Source organism: Prinia subflava, chromosome 9, assembly GCF_021018805.1.
Source record: "Prinia subflava isolate CZ2003 ecotype Zambia chromosome 9, Cam_Psub_1.2, whole genome shotgun sequence".
In the NCBI taxonomy this organism is placed as follows: domain Eukaryota; kingdom Metazoa; phylum Chordata; class Aves; order Passeriformes; family Cisticolidae; genus Prinia; species Prinia subflava.
In genome coordinates, this window is record NC_086255.1 from 379,172 (window position 1) to 406,142 (window position 26,971).

The 26,971-nt window shown below is 51.5% G+C and overlaps 1 protein-coding gene across 2 annotated transcripts in view; it reads right to left on the minus strand.

The window, feature by feature from the left end:
* The window catches only part of INPP5A (inositol polyphosphate-5-phosphatase A), a 179,718-nt gene extending 173,583 nt beyond the window's left edge, over positions 1–6,135 (minus strand). For both annotated transcript variants that reach the window (XM_063405031.1, XM_063405032.1), the window contains exon 1: positions 6,035–6,135. In XM_063405031.1, the coding sequence (XP_063261101.1) occupies positions 6,035–6,109 (75 nt within the window). In that variant the 5' untranslated portion in view covers positions 6,110–6,135. The remainder of the gene's footprint in view (positions 1–6,034) is intronic.
* Between the last annotated feature and the right edge of the window lie 20,836 nt (positions 6,136–26,971).

Here is a 26,971-nt window from a genome sequence, read left to right on the forward strand (position 1 = left end):
ATTGTGGACAAACCAAAACCTGAAGGAAAAATCCTTCCAATCACAAACCACAAGCGAAAGGAAAGCTCTCCATGTTGCACCTTGGCACTTGTAACCACATCTCTGAGCCATGGGTCCCATGAATCACAGCCCAGAGGTCTCAGCTGCACGGCAGGGTAATAAACACCAGGCGTCAGTGACAGTCACACCCCCAGGAGCTGCTGGAACCGACCCCAAGGTACCACGAGAGAACAAAACCTGTGACAACACCACAGGTTAATTGCTTTCCTAAGCTTTTATGTTCTGCTTTCAAGGATATCATTTGTTACAGCTGACTGACTCATGAAGATGAGTGCTTAACAACTTGAAGACATTAATGAAAACCATCAATTATATCCGACTTCAAATATCATATAAGAACAATGAACACTTTTGTTTGCTTCAATACATGCTTTAACTTCAAGTTTTGCCAATAACAGGAAAAGTGTTAGAAATTAAAGTGATTAAATTAAATATTTACATTTTAAAATGATGTACAAATACCAATGGTAGTGCTAGAGTGTTGAACAACTACTACACACCATTGGAAGAAAAGAAGCCAGAGTAACAATTTACTTTTAATACTCGCTCTTTCCCAGAATTATGATTATTGTGCTTAATGTGACCTTCTCCACAATATGAAAAATAACATATTTCCATGGAAATTTCAGCAGGGGAAGATGCCACTTCAGTAATAAAGATGCCAAAAGGATGCTAAAGGGCTAGCACCTGCTCCTTGTGCTGGGACACCTGGAAAAGGCACCTGTGCAGCACAGGGCTGCTGGGGCACTGCTGCTGCAGCTCCACCCTGCAGCTCAGCCCCAGCTCACCAGCTGCCCACGCATCCCTCAGCTCATCCCCAGAGCTGAAAAGCAGCACGGAGGGATTTTCAAACCAAAATCCCTTCCCACAGCATGGCACTACAGGGCACACAAAGCCAGGGCTATCCTGCAGCCAGCTGTACCTCAAAGTTCCACCTCCTGCACAAAAAGTTTAGAATGGGCAAGAGAGCCTCCTAAAATACAACAAACCTGAGTATGGCAGAAACTGAAAGAAAAACATTTGAGAGTCTGCCACAGAATACCAAACAAACAGAAGGCAGCAACAATATTTAAGAAATTAACAGGGCCACTTCCACAACAACAAAAAAACGCAACAGAAAGCAGACACCAACCAGAAACTAGAAAGCACAAAGTGCAGAGTCAGATAAAGAGAAGTTGAAGATCAGTTATTTCTACAGTTCCCATCACAGAGAACGCTGAACTCTTCCACTGGCCTTCTGTGTTATTGCTCAAAAAGTACACAGCCCTCAGAGCCTGAGTCTGCCAGTCTGAGCTGTGAGCACACAATCTTACAGCATCAAAGAGAGCACGACAACGACCCCCAGGTCTGGGGCCCCTGTGAGCCAGCCACAGTGCCCAGTGCCAGGCTCAGCCCGCCCGGCCCAGCCCGGCCACAGCCCCAGCGAGCCCTGGGCAGCGCAGCCAGCAGGGCGGACACAGCGGCACAGCCAGACCCTTCTGCCTCCAGCCTCTCCCCTCTCCTCAGTTCTGCTGCTCCTGCCCTCACCTGGCCAGAACACGAGCCCAGGGCCCCCACTGCCTCCCTGCCAACACAGCCCAGCTGTGGGAATGCTCCCACACACCGAACGTTCCAGAGAAACATCACCCGAACCTGGACAGATTGTGCGAGTCTGACCTTCTGCTGCAGGCAACATCAGCGCTGCCCGACCTAAGGATGGGTTGAGTGTTTCTCAGCAGTGAAGTAACAAGTTTCTTTTAAAAAGTCACAATGAATCAAATATTACCTTTCACTCAATCTCATAGCTGTGATTTGAAGAGAGGGTGCCTTGAATTGCAACACGCTACTCTTAATGCTTATTTAGAAATCAAACCCAAACAAATACATTTCCCATCCCACCACATTTGAAGCGTTCCACATAATTCAAATAATTATTCATGGGGGAAAAAATAGAAAAAACCAAAATTAAAGCCAAGAAAGCTTTTATAGTTATCAGCTAATACCAGCTAAATACACAGATGTCCAATCCCAAAACAAACCTACACCCACTGGTTAAGAATCAGAAAATTAGGATCAGACATGATAAAGAGAGACTACACTGTGATCACCACCCATCAGAAGGGCAGGCTGTTTTGAAAATTATGGGAACTATTTCTACTTCAAATTCAATTGATAAACTTCAGCTTTTAACAGAAGTAAAGAATACTTCACATTCACAGTCAGAATTAAAGAATAAGTTTATTTATAATAATACTACAAACAGGGCTTGAAGCAGAAAGTTTCATCTCTGCCCTCTTTGTGTACTGTATGAAAAAGGCATAGGTGAAGGCCACCTTGGAATGCCAAAGCCTACTGCCCTACCATGGCACTGTCACATGAAGGCCAGTGTTCTGCAGAGCCAAAGAAAACAGGAGCACAGGTAGGGCAGTAATGCTGTTAGTCATTCAGAATCCTGGGGATCAGCACCACACAGCAATTCTCTGGAACACTTCTCCTCTCCTTCTCTTTTAAGCTAATAAAATAATATGTTCTGGTTAACTTTTACCTACCTTGCCATCATTGCACATCTCTTCTGACTAAACTTGTCCTGAGAATTTAAGAATTACATACATCCAGTGTATGAAGATGGAAGGATTTCAGAAGCTCTGACCTGATTTAGGCTCATATACTGCAATTTCAAAGACAACTGGAACAAATGAACTATTTCCCAACCCAGGGAGAAATGTCAGAACCTGTACAGCTAAGTCTGCTGGGCATCTTAGAAATCCTTTTCCTGAAGACCTACATGGAGACACTTAACCAACACAGATTGTCAAAGTCACCTGAAAATGACCTGGAGTAAGACAAGATTTTCAGGTGTGAGCACCAAGGTGGTTTTCTAGTGTTTGTGCCTGCACCCAGATAAACACACAGCACAAGGTAACAAAACTTCTGGGCAGCCACAGCAAGGGAATTGCAAAGCTCTCCACCTGCCCCCCTGCAGCAGAAGCAGCCAAAGCTCCTGAGCTGCCGTGTGCTGAGGGAAGCCTTTTCCACAATGCCTCCCCTCTCCTGCCCTCCCAGGTGTCTGTCACAGGAAAAACAAGCAGCACTAAGCCACTTAGAAGCAACTGAACAGAACAAAGGAGATATAGCAGATTGGAAAAAAACCCTCAGGATGTAAATTGAACCCCTGTACAGCAAAAGCAGCCCAGTGCCAGGCAAATGGATTCTGTGCCCACCACAGCACTCAGCTCATTGCAAGGTACATGTGAAATTCTGTCAATGCAGACAAAGGAAGCAAAGGAAGCAAGGAATCGGGGAGGCAGGGAAAGGGAGAGGAGGGGATCGCAGGTTTGGGTTGGAAGGGACTTTTAAAGATCATCTAATTGAATTCCCCTGCCGTAGGCATGGGCATCAGGAGAAGGGGGAAAAGAGAAAGAGTGACTCATGGGTAGCCTGAACTCCATCTTTTGTTACTGTGTTTACTGTGATAAAACCAGGAAATGATTCTATAGCAAGAAAAGTGTTAAATGCCTAAATAAACACAAAGGTACCAAAAATCATGCATATTCATATTCATGAGATGCACATGTTCATATAACTTGGAAGAATATCTGAAGATCTAATACTCCATTAACATTTTTAATGAAGCAGCAAAACTACTAGAGGAATGAGATGAACCCAGCTCAGTCCCTCTTCACTTTGCCATGTTTATTCATGAGCTCCCAGGTCACCACTGCAACAGGTGGATGGGGATGCCTGGCAGGAGCAAACCCATGTGTTATAACCTGCTTCTAGCAACCAGAGAGCAAAAAAAGCAATTTTCCCTTCTTTGCAAAAGTACAGGCAGGTCAGCAACACCACTGATCTAAGAAAGATCCCACCCAGGCAAACCTGCCTGCCAAAGGTATCTGAAGCTATAAAATGCTGGTCTCAAGAGCATTTGCACACACAAGCAAACAGTGCTCACACAAAACACACCTGAAGTGCAAACCATGCTGCTGCCACACAGCCCCACTCCAGGAACACACGGAGACGGGGTGGCACAGAGCCACCACGGGGTTTGCTGGCTGTGAGGGGACAGGAGCCCCACCCTGCAGGGCCCCCCGTCACCGGAGCCCCCTGCCCAGACCCAGCCTGCCAACAGCAGCCCTTACACGGGAATGCTTCCCGGGGGTTCTGGCCACAGCAGCCGGGATCCCAGCACAGCAGCCAGCAGGACTGTGTGAGTGTGGGACACCTGGCCTGGCCACCCCACCTGCCAGCGCCCCTGCACTGCCCTGGGACAGCACACACTGGTGCCCTGCCGGGGGTCAGGCAACGCCTGAGAGGGGCGTTCAGTTAAAATACGTATCACCCACCGAAATCAGAAACAGAAAACATGAGTTAAAGGAATGGGATGCGGTTTTCCAGCCCAGCTCCGGCACAGCCCATTAAAGCAAGTCCTTGTTCAGGACGGAAGCCATTCCAAGTCACAGCAAAGAAACATATTCCTCAACTGCAGGGGAAGGGCCCAGCAAGCAGAAGCAGCCACTTCAGACACACAACCTGAAAGCCAAGTCCCCAAACCCAGCTAATGTCACCGTTCCTGCACCCACACTGCACTAATGTAACTCCAGAAGCCCAGCCAGCAGCCACCAGTCCCACAGCCACACACCAGCACCACAACCACAGATGTTCAGAGCAGTCTTTCCATTTCCCACCCTGCAGTGGAACTGATCCAAACAAGCCTGGTTTTGTTACTGTAGAAAACTCAATTTTTCACGGCAAGGCAGTTTCTGGCTAGAACTGAGGTGTGTTCCCTGTGGCACAGCGAGCACACCGCAGAGCGCCCGGAGCCGCGGACACGGACCGGGAGCGGGCAGGAAATGGCCGGGGCTGACAGCCGGGACTGCTCCCGCCAGGGCACGGGGAGCCGCGGGGCCGTGTGGATGGCAAGCGCGGTGACACGGAGATGCCACCCCTCGGCTCCAGCTGTGGAGTAGGAAAGAGGCAGGAACCACCTGCTGAAACCCCACTGAACACCCCAGCATCCCTCACACAGAGATGCTGCGTATGCCCAAGGCCACGGCCACGTCAATCACAATGAAATGAACATTTTCACAGTGTTCATTCAACATGAAGCGGCACACTTCGGTGTAAAATTAACTGTGGTGACAACAGTAAAAGTCCACTTCAAGAAAAGATGAACTGCATCATTTAACTATAGCTGTTACAATTAAACTGTGAGCGTCAGAATAGCCTTTAAAGTGACGAAAAAGAAAAGAGGACTTTGAAGACCAGAAAAAAACCCCTTGGGTTACTGTATCTCTGTGCATCGGGCTTAGAGCAAAGCCCCTCCTAACACACGGCAGGATCAACACACAGAGGTAGCCTGGACCAAATCCTCTGCCAGATGGGTTTTACTTTAGAGCGGGTAACCCCTGGAAATGCCCCCCGTGCGCTGTGGGACGTGTCTGCATTGCTCGGGCCCAGGGGGGCTTTGCTGCTGGCTTCAGCGGCTCTCGGGGGCAGCGTCCGGGCTGCGGGAGCCCGGCCACGGCCACCGACATCTGCCTTCGCTCCCGCACCGAACCGAACCGAACCGAGCGCTCCTCCGTGCGTGTGCCAGCGGCGGCTCTCGCCTCGCGTGCAGCGATCAGAACCGTTCCGGAGGTTTGCCCTCACGCTACGCCGAACACAAACTACGCTGCATTTTCGTGTCACACCGTGCCCGGTAGCCGGGGAGGAGCGCCCGGAGGCGGGCAGGGCGCTTCGGGGCTCTGCCGCTGCCCCGAGGAGCCCCCGGGCGCTGCGGACAGTGGCACACGACGACCACCTCGGGGCCGGGGACAGGGACACGGCGCCGGGGCCCCCGGCCGCGCCGCCGCCCCGCGCTCCGGCAGAGCCGTCCCACCCCGGGAGGCGCCGGGACACGGCCGGGACGGCCGCCGGGCCCCCAGCGCCGCCGGGACTACGACCGGCGGCCCGCTGCCCCCGCTCCCCCCGTGCCGCCGGTGCCCGCGGTACTTACGTCGTCAAAGAGGGAGCCGACGTTGGCGGTGACCAGGAGCACCCCGGCGCCGGCCGCGGCCGCCTTCCCCGCCATGGCGCGGGCGGAAGCGCGGCCGGGAGCGGCGGCGCTGCGGGGAGCCCGGGGGCGGGCGCGGGGCGCTGCGGCGAGCGGGGCGCCGGGCCCGCCCCGTCAGCGCGGCGAGAGCTCCCGGCGCGGGCAGCCCGCGAACATCCGCGCCCCGCGGGGCCGCGGCTCAGCGCTCGCCCGCCGCCGCGCTGCTGCTGTTGCTGCCGGGACGGCTCCCGCCGGCGGAGGCTGGCGCCGGGCCGCGGCGCATGGCAGGGCGGCGGTGCCGGCGGGGCGGTGCGGGCCGTGCGGGGCTCGGCGGGGCCGGGGCCGGTCCGGGCGCTCCGCGGTGCCGCCGCCGCTCCCGGCTGTGCGGGCGGGCGGGCGCGCCGGGATAGCGCTCTGCGCACGCGACGTCACGGCCGCCTCGCGCCGCTCTTAAAAGGGCAACGCCACCCGCGGCGGGCGCGCGCACACGCCCGGCGGCGCTGTCCCGCGGCACGGCGGGGACACGGCCCGGAGGGGGGCACAGCCCGAGGGGGGGACACGGCCCGGGGTGGGGACACGGCCCGGGGTGGGGACACGGCCCCGGGTGGGGACACGGCCCGAGGGGGGGGACACGGCGGGCGCGCTCGGCGCGGGGCCGCTCCCCCAGGAGCGGGCGGGGCCGGTGGTGCCCCACCTGCACGCAGCGGGGCCGCCCGCCCGGGGCGCGGGGCGGGCGCTGCCTCCCGCGGGGAGCGGCTTCCCAGGGCCCGCAGCCCCTCCGGGCAGGCGGGGCCCGTCCCCGGGGCCGCCCCCTGGGGATGGCGGTCCCTGGCCCCGGCGGTGCCGCCGCCCGAGCGGGGCGAGCGGGAGGCGGAACCGGCCCCGGGAGGGCGCGGCGCGCATCGCGACAGGGCTCTGTCGCACGGGACGAGGAGGTTGGCGATGCTGGACAAGCGCCCGGCCGCTCGCCCCGGGAGCCAGCACCCCGCGGAGGGCTGGGCTCTCGGGTCCGTGCAGAGCCCGTGCGTGCCCCAGAATCATCCGCAGCTCACGGCAGGCCCCGCTGCGGGAGGAACCTGCCCGGTAACTTTGCCAAAGAAACCTGAGAAATGATGGATCAGTGGTTGGTGCTTCCCGTGAAACATCCCCTGTGGCGGTCCGTGTCTCACGCCGCTCGCAGAGAGCGACACAACGCGGCAGCCCCGTGCCCGAGCTGGGGCACCTGGGCACGGCGTAAGTGACCCCGAGCCATGGGACAGCGCTCTCGAGTCTCCTCTGCGGCAAACTTTATCAGGCAGGGATGCAACTGGAATGGCAAAAGCTCTGCCAGATCCTGAGCACCGGCCTTCCTTGTCAGAGGTACAAATTAAATATACGGTTAAATAAAAAAACACATGGAAATTCTGGAATTCTGCCTCATCCATGGGGCACTTGCTGACCTCCAGTGATCTGTGGCACACGGACAGAAGCAATGCGAGGACACAGAACTGTGCTGGACTTCTCTGGAATGCCTTTTCTAGGGTTTTGTGCGGCTCCTGAGACAACTGCACACAGTTGCACTGTAGATACGGTGATCTTACATGGATGCAGCTATCAGAGCTGTCAAAAGTGAGCTGATCCAGTACACGATCCTGGTGCACCTTGAAAAGCAAGATAAAATGGGGAAGGAACTTTGGCTGCTGCTGTGTTTTTGGCACAGTGTTACAGCTTTCAGCCAACAGCGATTACATCAAAGCCAGGGTATGCTGGAGGGAGCCGTGTCAGGTTACAGCGGCTGGAGAGGGATCCCAGGCCCTACGGCATCCAGGTGAGCAGCTTGGCAGTGCTCAAGAACAGGAAACTAGAGTAAGAAGAGCCCAGTGAGGAATCGCCGGGACGATGTGCAGGGACTTTGCCAATTGCTTTAGGAGAGGAAGCTGTGCAGTGTGACAGTGTCACAGCTGCACACCAGTCGAGCGGTGTCCAGCCAGCGCCCGGGCTGATGGCTGCGAGTCCCACACCTCCTGCACAGCGAGGAGTGCGTGAAAGCTTAGAAAACAGGGACATAAAGTATCACAGCATGCACGAAGCACTTCCAAATGAGTTCCCAAGAGCCTACTTTATGCAATGAGGGATTATCATGGAAGCCGTTTCCAAAAGCAAGGAATGCTGAGCACTGAGGGAGGTGCAGTGGTACCTGAGAGCAGCAGCTGTGTCGGGGACAGAACACCCCACATCCCCCAGAGAGGAAAAGGGGACAGGGCCAGCCCAGACAGAACACCCCACATCCCCCGGGGAGGAAAAGGGGACAGGGCCAGCCCAGACAGAACACCCCACATCCCCACGGAGAGGCAAAGGGGACAGGGCCAGCCCACACAGAACACCCCACATCCCCTGGGGAGGAAAAGGGGACAGGGCCAGCCCAGACAGAACACCCCACATCCCCATGGAGAGGCAAAGGGGACAGGGCCAGCCCCCACAGAACACCCCACATCCCCCAGAGAGGAAAAGGGGACAGGGCCAGCCCACACAGAACACCCCACATCCCCCAGAGAGGAAAAGGGGACAGGGCCAGCCCACACAGAACACCCCACATTTGCACGGAAAGGCAAAGGGGACAGGACTAGCCCAGATGTGGGGCCTGGGCAGCGCCAGCAGTGACCCGTGGCAGGAATGATTGAAGCTGGATTCTGGGCCGCTACAAGAGCCAGTACAAACATGGGTGGAAAATGCAGGGGAGGGGTAGAGGGGACATCAGCTGGTTTGCAAGGCAAATTGTGCAGGGCTGATACTTTGGCACTTGTTAAATTTGGATGAACAAGATCTGTACCTGTGCTATGTGGGAAAAAATAACTGGGCAAATCCGCTTGAATATAAAAGTTTGCCTGTGGTAATGGGGAAATGAGCAGTGAGTAAAGCACTCACGAAAGGTGAGGGCTGAGTTATGTGTCCTGACGTGAATGTTAAACCTCAGTGGGTGCTGTAGAGCTGATGCTTCCTTTCACATACTGCATCTCAGAGGGGATGGCACAGAGGGATGGGGAAATAGAAGTATGAAAGTGCCACTTTGCATCTGTTCAGTGAGCAGGGGCTGTGGCTGCCTCCAGCTGTGTCTGCACCAGCTCCAGCATTCCCAGCTCTCACCCTGAACTGAGTCCCACGGGCTCAAGGGTCAGATACAGGTCAGAAATTTCTCTTCCTCCCCACACAGAGCTGGAAGGCTGGTGGGAGATGATCAGTGTGGTACTGTAGGGAAAACACCACTGCTAGCTAAGGCTGCCTCAAGTTTTCTGTCACAGCTCCTTGTTTTCCAGTACTTAAAACCCAGACAGTGTAGTCTGAGTATTTCCAGTCTTGGTGCCTGCCTTGAATGCTAACATTGAGCGAGAGAGCGCAAGAATCAGGCTAGTTTTTACTAAGGAGCTTTGCAACAATGAGGGAAAAAATGGTCTGCAGGTTTGGCTTAGATGTGGAGCCTAAATATCTTTAACCATCCCTAAGGATTGGTCCTATGAGCTGTGGAGATTTTCCTTCAGGGTGAAATTCCCATCTCAGTGTCCCACACCTGCAGTGCCATTTGTATTTAAAGCCTTTTGCTGTGATTCTGGGCAGCTGCAACTGATCAGTTTACCATTGCAATTCCAGGTGATACACAGTGGAGCTGTTCACAGCCCACCACGCAGGTGCTGCCTGTTTTGTCCCTGGAGGATGCAGAGATCAGCGGTGTCTTCTCACACTCCAGGCCATGAGGGAGGCGACAAGGACAAATGTAACTTCTGACAGACACGGACTGTTTTCTATAACCATTACAAATGCCATTTCTGTAATTTAAAGTTCTTTTTTAAAATGCTGTGTTTGATCGGGTCTGTGACACAGATGAGATGATCCTTTGTATTTCCTGGAGTGGACGTCCCTTACCCCAACAATCACTGAATCCAGTGGCAGGCCATGCTATGCACTGAAAACACTGCTTTAAAACAAATAAATAAAATATAGTTACTGAATTTGTTATTCAAAAACAATTTCCAGGTGCACCACAATGTTTCCCAGTGTGCTTGAAACTGTTTGGATGTTTCTGGTCTGTGTTTACAGCCAGGGTGATTTACAGGAGGGACAACGTGCACTTGGAGGGTGGTGAGGCACTAGGACAGGTTGTGCAAAGGGGTCGCGGCTGCCCTGTCCCTGGAAATGTTCAAGGCCAGGTTGGGTGGAGCCCCAAACAGCCTGGTCTGGTGAAGGTGCCCCTGCTCGTGGCAGGGGCTGGTCCCTTCTCACCAGTCTGTGATTCTGTGATTTTGGCAGTGGGCGGGATGTGTTTACTTCATGCTGAGCGTACAGGAGTAAATCAGGGCAGAAAGGGCATCACAGGCTGGTGTTTTCAGGGAGACTCTATTTCCTCCAGCTGCTCGAGAAGTGAGATGCTGCTGCTGCTGTTCTTTGGCAGGGGCAGCCCAGTGGGTGAGGGGAGGCCGGGGGAGCAGCGCTCGTCCCACTGCAAACATCAGGACAGACGGGAAAGGGCAAATGGTGACCTTCACTGCCCTGGGCAGCTGTGTCAGTGTTTGCCACCATCAGTGAGAAAGTCCACGGGTAAAGGGATCCTAAAGAAAAGGTATACACAGGAATAAAACCGAGGACTCACAAATCCCCTCCTGTAACAGCAGGCAGCTGCCCTGCTTCTGCAGCACCTCCACAGTATCTCAGGAGTCCAGTTTCCTGTATCACTGAGCACCCTGTGAGAACCAGAATGTAATCCGCAGGAAGGTGGTGCCCAGACAGCTTGTGAGCATCTGTATATTAATGTAAGAGCCAGAGCCAGACACCCAGCCAGACACCCAGGGGCTCTCGGGGAGGCGTTGCTGGCACCAGCTCAATGGGTGGCTCCTTTTAGCAACACAGAGCTTGCTAAAGGGCCTGTGTCCAAAGTCTCTTGAGCAATAAGAAAAGTTCACACTGATAATAATCTTCAACTATGTCAGCTGTATTCATAGAATAACAGAATCACTGAGGCTGAAAAAGCCCTTCCAGCCCTTGGGGTCCAGCCTGTGCCTGATCCCCACCTTGTCCCCAGCCCAGAGCACTGAGTGTCATGTCCAGGCCTTCCTTGGACACCTCCAGGGATGGGCACCCCAACGCCTCCTTGGGCGGCCCCTGCCAAGGCCTGAGCTCCCTTTCAGTAAAGATTTGATGCACGCAGGGACAGTAAGATCAATTCCCCGTTGCTCCCTTGTGAGTGTTTCGGGATAGCGCAGGCAGAGCTGCCGTGTCCCCTCGTTCCCGGGGGTGTGGTGTCTGCACAGCAACCATGGCACGCACTGGCACTGCCAAGTCCAGGCAGTTGCAGAGAAATTACAAAATCCCATTGCCAGTCAGGGATGGGGGCGATTTTGCTTGCCTCACTTACCCGTGGGGCTGCATCCCTGCCCCTGTGGGGCATTTCTCACCGCCCAGCCCTGGCAGGCCCTGGCTGCTGTCACTGGGCACGGGCACTCTGAGGCACGGCCATGCTCTGCAGACTTCGCCGGCAGGCAGTGTTGAGTGAGGGGGATGAGGTGAACAAGTGTTTTTTCATCCTTTAAAACACATTTCCAGCCGAGCAGTCACTAGATGAGCACAGGGAGGTTACTGGCACAGTGATTGCCCCCAGTGGGATGTGGAGCCAGTCTGTGGGCCATGGGCAGTGGAGTGGCTGTTCTTGTGTTTCCTGGAGCCTGCTGACTGACCATGGCATTCAGGAGAGCTTGGCTCTGCCACTGTGCTGCTGTGTTTCCTATCGGGCATCCCCCAGGTGCTCTCACAGCAGGCCCAGGGCTCTCAGCAGCTCCTGCTGGGTCCTTAATCTCTGGCTGCCTTTGCAGTGTTCTCACCCACATTTCCAAATGAAACTTGCCAGAATTCCTCGAACAGCAAAATGAAACCTACACGTGTTTAAGATGGTTCTTTCTGTGTTTGTCACTCCCCAAATAAAGACTAACAGAGAGTTTTGAGCTTTTAAACTTCAGCCAAAAGAAGTATTATTGTAGAAACCAAACAACAGCCCTACCCCAAACTGTTTGCTGCTCCTGTTTTTAAACATCTTGCTGAATAAAAGGGGTTTTGGTACATTCTTGCTCCTCTTTGTGTTTCTCATATTTATTCTCTTCTCATAGTTCTTTCCCTTACAAGGATTTAGCCCCAGATAGATCCGTCTAGTCTGCTAAATGCTATTCAAATATTTACTTTTTATAGCTCATAAAGAGTCACACCTTGCAAACACTTCTTGAGAAATCCTAAAGCACTGTATAGACTTTGTTTTGGGGTGTTTAATAGATAAATGAGGTGCAGCTTCTCCTCCAGGAGGGCACAGTGACTGCTCATCACAAGGCTGCTACCCTTTACAAGCAGTGCCAGGTTGGGGGACAGTGCCTGGGAAATCACACGTGCCATTTCCAGCACTCTTCACCTCACAGGTAGGAAGCCACACTCCAAGTGACAGCAGTTGGGAAAGGTTGGGCCTGGGGTGTTGGAAAGCTGCAACACCATTTATTTATGCAATAGAAATATGGATTGAGCAGAGATTTATTCCAATACAACAATAAATGTGGTGCTGCCATGCTGGGTTTCAGCTCCCCTGAGTGCCCCAAGCTCAGCTTTCCTGGCAGGACAGCAGGGACAGCAGTGTGTTGGGAGTGTCCCTAGGAGCCACGGGGGTGGCAGTGTCACCACACAGGGCTTTGTGTCAGCTCAGAGAGCACTGGTGAATGTCCCTGCCATGCTCTCCTGACTCCCCTGGGTTTGCTTCAGCTGTCCCAGCCTGAACCTGCTCAGCCTCGAGAAAGCTCCTGAGGCCATTGATGTTCAGGGCAAGGCATTGTGCTCCCAGCATTTGTCCATCTGTCCTTGCCACTGGCAGAACCACGGGGTGCTGGGGTGGGCAGGGGCTCCTGCTGCGAGTGCAGCTCAGCCACCAGATGTGGCCTTGGCACACGCAGGAGAACCTTTGGCTTTGCCCTGTCCTGCTCTCTAGGGCTGGGTGTGAAACTCGGGTTCTGACTCCCGGATCTTTGGTTGATACAAAAGTGAAAAAGTGTCTAAACCCATTGTCATTGTAGTAAAAGAGTAAGGACACAGCTTTCAAAGTCAAACCTCTACCTGGCCATTCCCTGGCAGAGCAACAGAGCAGCTCTGACTGTGATTTTCTGCTAAGAGCATCCAAAACTTATTACAAGTGGATTTGGGCCTCTGCCAGCTGGGGATGACCTGTCTCTGCTCTTGGCTAAAGTTTAGTCTCTGTTGCAAAAAAGTTGTATGTCTAGAAAAGTGTGAAATGGCAAATTTTATAAATATATGGAAGAGATTAGAGAAGCAGGATATCTAAAGAGCAGACCATTGGTCATTCTCCTGCATATCCATCTCCTAGAGACCAGTAACTACCTGTGAGACAAGGTGTGAACTGCACCATTCCCTCCAGCTCTTGTAAAGAGTGAAAAGAGTGTAAAAAGAGAAGTTGAGGATTTCAGCTGATTCTACCAGAAAGCAGACACAGAGAGACTTCAGGGTATGTTATTAAATGCCCAGTTCTGCTCCATGGTATCAATCCCTCACTTTCAAATAAAGCAGTAAGAAAAAACTCCAAGACCACAGTGTCATGGGACTAGTGTGGAAAAAAGTCACAGGAGAAAGCAGGACTTGTTGGACATGAATATATTCACACAGCAGCCATCACAACATAATAAACTATTTTTTTAAAATCTGGATTTATTATAATGCCCACTTATACCTGGTAGAACAAACAATTCCCTATAAATAAAGAAAAAACCCAGAAAACCATGGGGGGGCCTGTGAGATACATGGTGGCACACTAAGGAAATGAAGGATTTATGCTGAGCAATTTCCTCATGAAACAATTTCAAACCCTCTTCCCAGAAGGCTGTTGATTTTCATGATAAGAAGCATTAACTCTCCTTTGGCCATTTGAAATTTCTGAGTTGTTTTGGATGTCTGTGGAGGACTCTCAGGCAACTTGGTGCAGCTGTCAGCAGGGCTGGCACTTTGTGACCCCGCCGTGTGACACTGGGAGGCACCGGGGTGGCGCTGCTGGGGGACAGGACATGGAGCACCTGGGGCAGGGGCAAGCCCAGCGCCCTGCAGGGCCCTGCCGGCCCCGCCAGCACGGACAGGGGATGGATTTAACCCTGCAGGGACAGGGGATGGATTGTACCCTGCAGGGACAGGGGATGGATTGTACCCTGCAGGGACAGGGGATGGATTTAACCCTACAGGGACAGGGGATGGATTTAACCCTACAGGGACAGGGGATGAATTTAACCCTGCAGGGACAGGGGATGGATTTAACCCTACAGGGACAGGGGAGTGATTTAACCCTGCAGGGACAGGGGATGGATTTAACCCTGCAGGGACAGGGGATGAATTTAACCCTGCAGGGACAGGGGATGAATTTAACCCTGCAGGGACAGGGGAGTGATTTAACCCTATAGGGACAGGGGAGTGATTTAACCCCAGCAGGGACAGGGGATGGATTGCACCCTGCAGGGACAGGGGATGAATTTAACCCTGCAGGGACAGGGGATGGATTTAACCCTACAGGGACAGGGGAGTGATTTAACCCCAGCAGGGACAGGGGATGGATTGCACCCTGCAGGGACAGGGGATGGATTTAACCCCAGCAGGGACAGGGGATGGATTTAACCCCTGCAGGTGCTGCACGGGGCACCAGGACATGGTTTGGTGGCAGCAGTGGTTGGTGAGGGATCTGTGCAGCTGCCCCTTGGGCCCCTTCCCAAGGCTTTCATAAGGTCAGGACAAGGAAATTCCCAGTCTCAAAAGCAAATCATTCACCCATAGAAGCGACGAATTTATAATTTAAGCCACTTACTGTTTCTCAGGATTTGGTTTCTTTCAGACAAGAACTGTGATGTAATTTGGGTGTCTGTCCATGCAATTAGGCCAAACCTGCTGGCTCCATAGGGTTCCTAACCCAGCACAATGACTCCAGCTCTTTTTCTGCACCTAACTTTTCAGCAGTTTGATTTTCCTCAGAGCTGTTAAGAGAACTTCAGGCTCTGTGAGTGGAGCACAGGGACAGTGAGATAAAGGCAGGGCAGCAGGCAGTGAGTCCTCCTGGGGTCTGGAAACCTGCGGGAGGAGATCTGGGCCCTGGGATGCGCCTCCCCACAGCTCCCGACACAACCGAGGAGCCCAGGCCTCTCTCAGCTGGGGCTGGCAAAGCAGGAGCTGGTCCTCATGAAGCCAGTCCTCTGCACCCCTCCATGAACTGCCCACACACGAAATACATAAAACCAGAAACACCCAGATGAGTTAAGAATGGGGAATACCATAAACTTGGTTATAGCCTGTAGGCTGCACAGCCACTGGCACTTTCACTCTTTTTACCCTGCCCTGAGGCTGGGATGGAGAAGGCCTAGAGAAACAGAACTTTTTAACTAAATTACACAAGGAGTAACAGTGTCAATATCATTGCTGCAGAAAGGCTATTGCCTAATCACCTAACACTAAAGAAATAGATTAACGTGGTGTCTGTTCTCCCAGGACCATAGATATTTTTGTGGGATATGGCATTATAATAAAAATTCCCCAGACTTCTACTTAATCTAGAAAACTCATTAAATAGATTCAATACACTATGGAATTCTATAGAGAAATATTATTGTTAAATGTGTACCATATTTCTCTGTCTCCTTTGCCCAATCATTTTCATCTTGTAGCATATTTTACAGTGTGAAGGAGACAGAAAGAAGACTCAGAGCCGATGCAGGTTTTAAAGACCAACAACCTGTGTGCTTTCATAAAATCATAGAATCACAGAATGGTTTGAGTTGGAAGGGATCTTGAAGCTCATCTCATTCCACCCTCCTGCCATGGGCAGGGACACCTCCCACCAGGCCAGGTTGCTCCAAGCCCTGTCCAACCTGGCCCTTACTATGCTGGAAGATGGGAGGAAATGGGCTATAATTTGTAAATTATTTTATCATCAAATGAGCTCAGCATGAACAGAAAACCAGGACTGAACCATAACCATGAGGTTTTGGATCCTCAGCCAAAGACATGTTACAGAAGACATACATCTCACCTGAGCTACAGCAACACAACTTTCCTGAGCCCAGAGTCACCAGCCTGTGGGGAATTTTACCTCAAGACGAGCTCTAGGGCATGTCTGACCAGGGTGCAGGAGCATGGCTCCTCCACTCCACCAGAGTCTTTGGGGAGCCTCTGTCAATCCAGGATCTCCGTGTTCCTCGCAAGTCCCTCCACTGCACAGCAGAGGATCAGTTCATGTGCAGGGAAGGTCATGAACAGCAGTTTGGTCATCTGGAAAATAGATGGTAACCTGTAGAACCTGAACTTAAGAGCAGAAAGCAGAACTGTGAGGACCAGCCTGAGATTCTTGCAGAAATTCCTACAGGATCTGAGGCTCACCATGAATCTCAGTGTTTTTGCAGTAGGTGCAGTTCTAAAGCCAAGCCTCATTCCCTTGGGTGCTGTCATAGTCCCCATGGATGTTTAAATACTGCACACTAGAGGAAAATGCCTCGTAGCACGTGTGATTTCTGCACAGAAAGGATCCATCCCTCACGAGCTGCAGTAGAGCACCACCAGAGAGCCAGTCCTGAAACGGCTGCAGCCATGCAGGGGCAACTCTCCAAATGATGCTCTGATTCCACTGGTGTTAAAACTACTGATGGGAACTTCCTTTCCAGCAGTGGAGCTTCGGGCATTGTGGGATTCAGCTAACCAGAGCTGTGTGTGTTTCAGGAACATTCCCAGGACAGACTTTGAAGCACTGGGATCACTGAAATACCATAAGCATAGTTGAGTTCAGGGTATGGAGGGTTTTTGGGGTTGTACCAGGGAGAGCTTTCCTAAAGGAAAATAGGATTGTCCTGCAAGGCAGAATCCTTGTTTTCAAGCAACATATGGAAGCAATAGCTTCAAAAATGCGTTAGAATAAACTCTTCTGCTGCAGATAAACAACAGGGCACTGTATGGAGTGGCTGCAAGGCTCTGTTGCTCTCTTGGACACCACTTGTGTTTAAAAATAAGCTGTTTGGTTTCTGTACCACTAGTGAAAGTAGAGAACGTTCTTGTTTCAGAGGAAATGGCTTCCCGTGCAGAGCAGGGAGGGAGGCAGGGAGGGCGAGCAGCCAGAGGGGAGGGAGAGGGAGTTGAAGGCTGAGGCTCCTCCTTCCCCACTGAGTAATGGAAAAACGATGTAAGAATTCCAGCATCTGAATAAATATGTGCCCTCTGACCTTAATCCCCTAGGAACCAAAAACATCTAGAGTCAGATAAAAATAGTAAACCCTTTACATTGGTGAGGGAGAACAGCACTGCTCACAGCTAATTAGCCAAATCCTGTTAATAGTGGGGAGCTGGGCAGCCGCGAGGAAGCAGGTCTTTCAGAGATGACTGAGCTGAAGGCACAGCCAAGGATGAAGGCAAGGATGAAGCTGAGGGTGGTGCTGAGGACACACAAACACCTGTTGAACCACTTGGGACAGTGAATGGCCATGGGAGGATCCACCATAGCCAGGGCACTGAGCAAGCAACATGTCCTGGAGGAGACCCCCAGGGCGACTCCCTGTGGATGGCAGCTGCTCTTTTAGACCCCAAACCTCAGATTACAGACCTTGCTTGTACTGGGAACCATAGCTGGGCAGCAGGGATCCCCTAAAACAAGATAAAAAAGAAGAGAATTACAGTGATCCTGACAACAAATGCCAAAGAATTGTTCGGGTTCCATGTGCCACTTTATTTAAAGTATGAAAGCTTCACAGTGAGCCAAGAATGAACTTTTCTTCAGCCTCTGGTGGAGACAATGGATTGCTTCAATCAGCATTTACAGCTATTTGCTCTAGTCCTGAATACCTGTGTCATTAGTCAGTGTGGGGTTTTCCTTACAGTTCCCTATGTGCAAACATTAACACCAGGTGAGGGTTTTATTCACCCTACGCCTGCACACGTAGGCAAGGTTATCGTTTGTGCACAGCCAGGAGTCCTGTGTCAATTACATTTTCTGTTTCATAGCTTAGATTTTTCCAGCCTAAGGAAAACTCCTCAGAGAGCAGGAACCTCACCAGCAGGTCTCAGTGGCTGCTGCTGTTCACCTTCACCAGAGAGAGCTCTGGAGCTGGCCCAAAGGTGGGATGTTTGCTTCACCTGCAGTGACTGCACGCAGCCGCCCTGGCTCCCACCCCTGCTCCAGCATCTCTGCTCTGCTCCCCCTGCAGCTGCTGCTCCTTTGTCTCCACGGGCACTGCCTGCTCCGTGCCTGTGTCCCAGGTGTCCCTGCTGTGTCCCTGCTGTGTCCCTGCTGTGTCCCTGCTGTGTCCCTGCCCTGTGGGAAGCCTCTGGACCTGAGGGATGGCAGCGCCCGGAGCAGCAGTGCCAGGAGCAGCCTCTCCCTTTGCAGTGTGGTTTTGGGCTCCTCCAAAGCCCAGCTGAACCCAACCCCACCGTCACAGCAACGGAGCTGTGTGTCAGCAAGCAAGCACGAGAGCTGAGAATGGCCATCCTGTGCCAGCTCCTGGCCAGGTACACAGTCCAGGTCAGGTACAGCCCTTCCACTTGGGGCTTTCCGTATGGTTATAGTGATAGGGAACAAGGGAATGTGCCAGAACAAAAGACAAGGGAATGTGCCAGAACAAAATCACCTCATACTAAGTGCCAGCTCCTCTAAAGAGCTACCTTTTCTCCCTCTGTGTCCCCCACTCTGAGCAGGTTTCAGGAGAGGTTTTCCCCAGCAGCAGGCATAGTCACTGGGTATCAGATGAGTCCTGAAGCAAAGCCTGTGCCCCAGCTCCCAAATCCACCTCAGGGCCCTGCAGTGAATGCTGAGCACAGCAGCCTGGTCAGGTGGGACTGCAGCAGCAGCTCCTTGCCAACGGGACCCTCCACCTCACAATACCCCTTGCAAATGGCTTTTAGAAGTTTGTTCTTTTCCTGAAGCAGGAATAGAGCACGTTACTTGATCACAAAATGTCCATGGCTGAGCAAGGGCAGCAGAGCAGCTCCCTCCAGCTCTGAGGGCTCCAGGGCTCAGGTGGAGGGGCTGCCCAAAGAGGAAAGGCAGCGATGCAGGCACCACTCTTTCATTTCTGCTGCTCTAAAACATGAAAGCAGGAAACTAGGAACAAGAACTGGAGTAACTCCAAGGCAAGACACAGGGTATTTTCAGTAAATACTTCCTTACTCCTCCCTGCTCTCCAGAAGCCATCCACAGAGACACCTCACCATGAGTTTATTTGCAGAGCTGTATTTCAATTTCTGTATGAACCTGTACTGTTTAGTGCCCCTCTCATAGCCAATATTGTTTGCAATTTTCAAGAAACAGCTTTATTTTCCTTTTTCAGTAGCTGTCAAGAGACAGATAACCAGATGAAAAATATTCTCATGATCCTGTTTCTGCTTTTGCCAAGAAACCTAGTAGAGGAAAGTGAATAATATCAAAGGCTTCATGTGAACATTTTGCAAGACATCATATTTGTAGGCTATCTGGTGAGCTGGCACCAGTCTTCAATATGGGCTAACTCTACTTCCCATGTTACTGGTGAGGGCCATGGAGAAATACAGAAATGGACAAGACCTGGTTAAGGTCATTTGCAAGACCTGCAAAATGTCTTTTTCTAAATCCAGCCTTTAACAGAAAAAGTTGTTAAAAGGACACAATTCCCTTAATTGTAAGTCCAGACAATTATTTAGGAATAACTTTTTCTGAAAGTGACCCAGCTGGCTCCTGTGGGTTTGCTCAGGAGCACTGGGCCCAGCCTGGCATGGCCAATGTGATTTCACGTCCCTTTCCAGGCAGTGGATGGACCCAGGGCCTGCAGAGAATGGGAATCTCGGGCCCACCAGGAGTGTTTGGCTTTGGAAAGCACTCTGGGAGCTCATCTCATCTTGGGGAATGAGGGTAGGCAATGGTGGACACCTGCTGCCCTTCTTTCCACATGTGCAGAAGCCTTTTTGGCCTTATTTTAACTAACTGGGTTTTGTTCCTTCAGGAGCTGTTTGAAACCAAGGAAGAGGTGTGAGCTGGAGACCACCCACTGGCTTACCCTTATGTAAGCCTTTTAAAAACAGTAATAGATCCATTAAAGGGAATAGATTTGTATCAGAAACATGGTGAGCAGCAAGAGACTTGGCTGCTTTGGGTATGGATTCATGAAAGTCATTTCAAAGCTCTCCGGGAGCATAATTAGAAACATGAAGCCCTGGGATGTCTTTCTTCCTTTTTAATCCAAAACTACTTTTAAGAGCTGCTGGCAGCTTGAAAAATGGTTATTAAAAGAGAAACAACTCCAGCCAGTTTGAGGGACAATCAGCTGGCAAACTTCCTCTGCAAATTGTAAGGTTTGGAAAAAGATCTGCTTATTCAGTTGGGGACAGGAGACAGACTGATTCTGGAACAAAAAGGGATGTCAGAAACATGGAAGAAAAGTTGTCCTTTAATCTCCCACATGGTGATTTAATTCGAGGTGACAGATACATTTGCTTTTTGGAGCAGCACCACCTGCAGAACTTTCAGATGAAGGGATCTTTAAAAGTTTCCCTGATCCCATAAAGGGTACAGGAGAGAGCCTGGCAAAAGCTTGTTCCTGTTACATTATCTAGGGACAAGAAATCAAGCATAGAGGGGAATTGCTAATTCATCCAAGATGTTATTTTCAGAGGTTTCTCTGCCACATTAAATAATATTTGCCTTTGAGCAGAGCACTAGGTAAGGACAAAGCAGTTACTGGCCACGTGTTAAGTTGCTGGAGGGTGCTCAGACAGCACTGGAAGCTAGGAAAAGGGAGCCAAGACGGGTGGTTTTCCATGACTGAAAGACAGTCTTCCCTTCCCCTTCTGTAGAGCTTGCACAGTGATATATTAGTGGGCCTGAGCTCCTTTTGGGCTTACTCTAAGGGTAACACGTATCTTTCCTGCTTTCTGTCTTGAAAAGGTTATGTTGATGTTTTAGAGAAAATCACAGAATCCCAGAACTGTTTAGGTTGGAAGGGACCCTAAATCCCCCCAGTGCCCCCCCTGCCATGGCAGGGACACCTCCCACTGTCCCAGGCTGCTCCAGCCCCAGGGTCCAGCCTGGCCTTGGGCACTGCCAGGGATCCAGGGGCAGCCACAGCTGCTCTGGGCACCCTGTGCCAGGGCCTGCCCACCCTGCCAGGGAAGCTGTAAATTGGAGGGTTTTGAGGAGCAGTGGGCAGAGCAGAGTGGAATGGCCTGCAGGTTTTGCGTGACAGTGACTCAAGTGGGTGAAAAAAGGCTTTAAAAATTAGTTTAATATTTTCAAATGTTTGACAAAGCACAATATGTCACAGAGATGTGCAGCAGCATCAGGAGCAGAGCTGAGAGGCTTTGTAGCCTCTCCCTGGGATGCAGAGGAAATGTCAAGCTGTCCTTAGCCTGGATATGAAAAGGTTACACTGAATTAGGAAATCAGCACTGACTGAACAACTTTTTCTCCCCCTTAAGTCTGACAAAATGTCAAGAAGCTGTCCAGCCTGCAGCAAAAGGATGGGGGGCCAGGGCAGTCTGGGACCAGGGGAGAGCTGGAAGAGCCCGGGGGCCAGGGGTGTGCTGGGACACAGGGGTGGGCCATGCATCACTGGAGCTCCCTGTCCTCCCTGAGGAGCGAGGAGAGGGTGCAAACCCCAGGCCTTGATGTCTGTCTCCAGCTGATAAACAGGGCAGCATGACTGTAGGAAACAGTTTGTGAGAGAGAAAAGCCAGAGGAAAAAGTGACTCATGACTTGGCCCTGAGGAAGTGCCATCCAAGACCAGTCACAGTGTGCCAACATGGGCTTCTCTGCCCACCTGGGATGCACCAGCAGGAAGCTGGGAGAGCTCTTCTCCAGGCAGGATATGAATGTGTTAAAGGTGGGCACTCTGGAGCATCTCCCTGTCTCAAGCACGTTACAGACCATTCCTGTTTGCTGTGACTGTGGTGAGTCCAGCTGAGCTATGCTTCCAGGCATTATTCCCAGCCTCTGTCACCTGGATAGGGTGACACGTGTTGTCACCAGACACATAATATGCTCTGGATGAGCACCAGACCATATTACTGTGTGAACTCTAACAAAATACTTTTTCCAGGAAGCACTAATACACCACAAAGCTGGTTGATGCCAGGAAACAGCCACTGGATAAACTGTCCCAAAGATGGGGTGTGAAGTGAACCCCCTGCAGGCTGCCCCGTGTCCCTGGGTCTGCAGAGGGTCCCAAACTGCTCCCAGGCTGGTTGTGTTTCAGTGTCCCTGCTCTTCAACACGGACAGTCTGCAGTGCCAAATGCTTGTAACTTCAGAGAAAGGATATTCTTAGAGTGACTATTTTTTTTTTTTTTACTTTTTCTATAATTGAGGTGAATTAAGTGTAATTGGAAGCATCTGCTCTGATTTTGGCGCCCGATATAGCGTGGTATTCTGCGTCTCCTGGAAGACACTCTCCTTCAACTCCCACTAGATCCAGCTAAAAATAGTTAATCTAAATCACATTCTCTCGGGCAGAAGTGCTCTTCAGCTCTCAGGATTTGCCCCTTTGTGGCACCAGATTTCTTGTCCTGGCAGGAGTAGGGGGGAAGGCACCCAGGCCCTGGAGGGTGCAGGGGAGAAGCCCCATTTTGTCACCAGTGTCTCACCTGGGGGAGGTGGCAGTTGATTCCCAAAGCTTTGACACCAGGGAAAGGCACACGGCCGTGGCACAAGGCAGGGTGTGACCCCAGGGAGCCCAGCTCCTCTAGTGACACAGACTGCAGTGCCAGCAGCCAGGGCAGTGATGGGCTGGGGCCTGAGACTGCTTCACCTCCTGAGTCACAAGGGCCAGCTGGGAATGATTTGGTCTTCGAGTCATTGCTACTGTGACAAGGACCCACCCCTCACACCATGAGCATCAGCACAGGGCACTGTTCCCTCTGCCATGGGCTGGGGAGTTCTTCTGGCCCAGTGCAACCACAGTTGTGTTCCTCACAAGGATAACAGCATATTCTAGGGTTAGTTTTTCTCCTCATTTTTTACCTTAGCATAGGCTGAGCAAGCCTAGAAAATTTCTGGAAAGAAACCAGAGGAAACTTGTACAAAAGGGTTTGCATAGATGTCTTGGCACAGCTGCAGAAAGTTGTTGGAGCGTTTGCTCTGTAGCCAGCAGGCATTGCTTATGAGGGCAGTGCATTTTCCAGAGAGCAGCACTATGGTGAGGAGAGCTCTCTTTGTGCCACTTTACCCAAAAATCATCCCTGCCTCAGGATCCCCGGGCCCCGAGCTGCGCTTGCAGCCGTGTCCTGCGCACAGAGGGAGGATGTGCCTGCCCAAACAGGAAAGGTCACAGCAACTTTTCATATGCCCAAATCTGTGCCTATATATAGTGCAAGCATTTACACACAAGTGCATATTTCAGATGGGTTTCTAGTTCCCAGTCAATCTCCTGGTTCTCAGTATATAAAACTGAGCATTGCACTATATTACAGAAATTGATCCACTGAGCTTTATTTTGTCTAAAATGTATCATGATAGAATGAACACCTGTTAATATTACAAGTAATTTTGCTTGTAGGCAAGGCTTAATGCTTTCCTGGGAAGGCTTACAATCTCAGAGCATGATTTTTGATCGAGTTCATATTCCCTTGCAGGAACTGTCACTATGACTGAGTCAGGACTGAGAAGAGGTGGAGAATGAGATGAATAACACGGTAAGTATGTTGCAGTTTCAGGAGACCAATAACTGGAGATCCAAACAATTCCTTTAACCCTCAAAAGTAAAAGCAGTGAAGCTGTGAAGAAAGCCAGGGTATTTGCTCAGGTTTCCTGGTCACCTCCCGTGCTCATGCCAGCAGACCCTACTTGTGAGAAGGAGGATTCCTAAATGAATTCCTTTCAGAAAATGCTTCAGGGTGTGAAGCAGTTAAAGCACAAATACCCAAATAGCACTGTCTGAAGACCTAAAAGATGATGACAGCCCAGATATTAAGGATATTTTTTATTTCCTAGTGGGAATGAGAGCTTCAACTTTTGTCTTTCTCATCTGCTAAGCCTGAAGAAGTCAGGGGTGTGGGTGGGGCACCTGAAGACCTGTGGAACCTTAGGGGCTGAGGGGACCTTGGGGACCAGGTGGGATCAAGGGGCTGCAGCTCCTTTACTGCCAGGTTATGGGTGTAGGAGCTGGGACTTATCCCCACCTTAGCCTTCTTCCTTGCCTCCTTCCCTCCCTTCTTTCCTCTCTGCCACTCCAGGGAGCATGGGCAGTGTTTCCTACAGGCTGTATTTGCATGTCAGAGAGAGAAAGGGCTGGGAAACTCTGGTTAAGGTTTCTGGATCTTATTGTAACATCTGCTCACTCTGAGCAGCAGCAGTTCTCCACATCACCCCAGGTGCCCTGTGCACCCCACAGCTCTGTGCTCCCCAGGTGCCCTGTGCTCCCCAGGTGCCCTGTGCTCCCCACAGCCCTGTGCACCCCACAGCCCTGGCCCTTGACCCCTGCTGACCCCAGCCCCAGGCGCTCAGACCTGATGTGCCTGCCAGGCATTACAGGCTGTTCCCATCCCCTGTCTGCACTGGGAGTTTGGTTCTCTTGAGGCTGCAGCAGAAATGGAGCTCCAGGGACCCGTTCCCACCCTGCAGGCCACCCTGGCCACCCTCACTCTCCTCTAGCCAAACTCCCTGCTCTCTGCTCACCTTCCCCAGAGGCTGCCCCAGTTGCCAGGTTCAGGTGTGGGCAAGGCTGCTGGACATTCCCCTTGCTCCACACCACCATGGGCACATGCCCTGTGACCACCTGCATCCAGGCTCTGCTTCCCAGCTCCTGTGGCATCTGGCAGAGAGGCAGGGAGGTGCAGAGAGCGGCCCTCCCTCCTCCTCTGCCCTGGGACAAGGACGTGAGCCTTCTGGGACACACCAGCCTGTGCCACGAGCCTTTTGTGTGCCGTGGAGGAGCTCTGGGCACTCTCCTCCTGCCCTCAGCAGCAATGTGCTCGGGTAGGAGCCAGCAGTGTGCTTAAGGTATGAACCACATGAAGCCACATTCACCCCAAATGTGCAAGCATGGCTCAGGGAGAGGCAATTTTACAGAACTATTTCTCATGATCCTGGGTCTGCCTGGCTTGGCCCATGGTGACTGGACCCACCACCAACTCTGGGACTGCAAGAGGGGAGAAGTTTGATGACGTTCCTGCCCCTCAAACCCATCCTGAACTCGCTGTGGAGGTCAGTAAGTGTTCCCGCCCACACAGACAGGGTTCCCTCTCAACTCACATCCATCTTGTGTTCATGAGGGTTATAAATACATCTTGTATTCTATACAAATCAGGCAGGCACTGAAAATATTTATACATTGCATCCACTCACACAGTCCTCTGGATTCCAGCGCTGACAACAGCAAAAGCTGTCATTACTCCATAATGTGGAAGGGAAAAAATTCTAGTGTGGAAGCAGTTTATCTTTTAGGGATTCAGAGAAAATTTCAGTTGTGCACAGACTGCAGCTCTGGCAGCTGAGCTGGGCCCTTTAAGGAAATGTCCTCCAAAGGAAGGCAAGGTTTATTGGATTTTGTGCTGTTGCACTTTTAGACTGTTCAAAATTCTCCCAGGAATCCTTTTAATATTCCCATAAAATTGAAATATGAGTTATGCAATTATAATTAGAGCACCATACTCCTGATAACATTCACTTCAAGTCTTTAGGCTGTTTACTTCCTAACTTGTACCTAAAAGAAATCTTAAAACCCCAAAACGAACAGCTCCCCTCTCCCCTGTCAAGTACAGACCAAAACAAACAGCCAATTGCTCTAAACTTATTAAATCTGTTTTCATGAGAGCTGTTTCCATAGAGCTGCTGCTGCCATAACCACAGCTGGGCAGGAGGGCTCAGCATGAGGCTTTTCCACCCTTAAGTGTCAGTGGCACCCTTGAGGCAAGAGGAGCTGAGAGCCATAAGGACATGTGACACTATCTTCTCTTTCTTTAAAACCAGGACATATGAAATTTGGCAAGGGCTGGATGCATCAAGTCCTCTTATATGTCAGCTGCCTTCCCTGGGTAAGTCACAAACGTCTTATAAATTAAAAACCTACCCCTATCCCCAGGCTGGCAAAGACATGGGTGGTGTTTGGTCTCTTCTCCCAAGCAACAAGCAGCAGAACAAAAGGGAAGCCCCTGAAGTTGCACCAGGTGAGGTTTAGGTTGGATATTAGGGAAAATTCCTGTCTGGAAAGGAATTAACAAGCACATGCTGTCCAGGAAAGCAGTGGAGTCACCATTCCTGGGGGGATTTAAAAGCCGTGTGGGTGTGGCACTTGGGGACAGTGGTGGTACTGACAGTGCTGGTTGGAACAGCTGGACTCAATGACCTTAGAGAGGTTTTTCAGATTAAATGACCTCACTGCACCTCATTGACCCTTCTGAGGCACATGACCTCCTCATGCAGGGACTGGTGGCTCCTTGACAGAGGGTTTGTGGCATTGAATCCTGATGTGTCTCAGGCAGCTCAGTGAAAGACAAGAGATTAATGCTGAGGCAGTCTGTTCTCTTCCAGTCTGGTTTCATTTTGAAAGTAGAAATTACACAGTTTAAGCCTTTTATGCTGTGGTTTGACAGCTGTTAGGACCCAATAAAAGCATTACCAAGAAATTTCCCTTTTGCTTCCCTTTGATTTTAGCACTCTTGGGCCTAGTGCTGCCACCTTTAATTATTAGGCAGCAATATCTGTGGTGTAACCCACAGAATTTAAATTCTGCGGACTGCTGGGGAGCACAGATTTTATTTTATTCTAGAGGAGTTCATGTATGTGAACAGCAGAGAGATGATGGCACTGAATGTGGTGAGCCCTTTGGACACCATCTCAGAATTTTGGAACCTGATGCATCGGAGCAGTTCTGGCCCAGTGCCGCGCTGGGGCCGGGAGGCTGTGCCGGGCCCCCA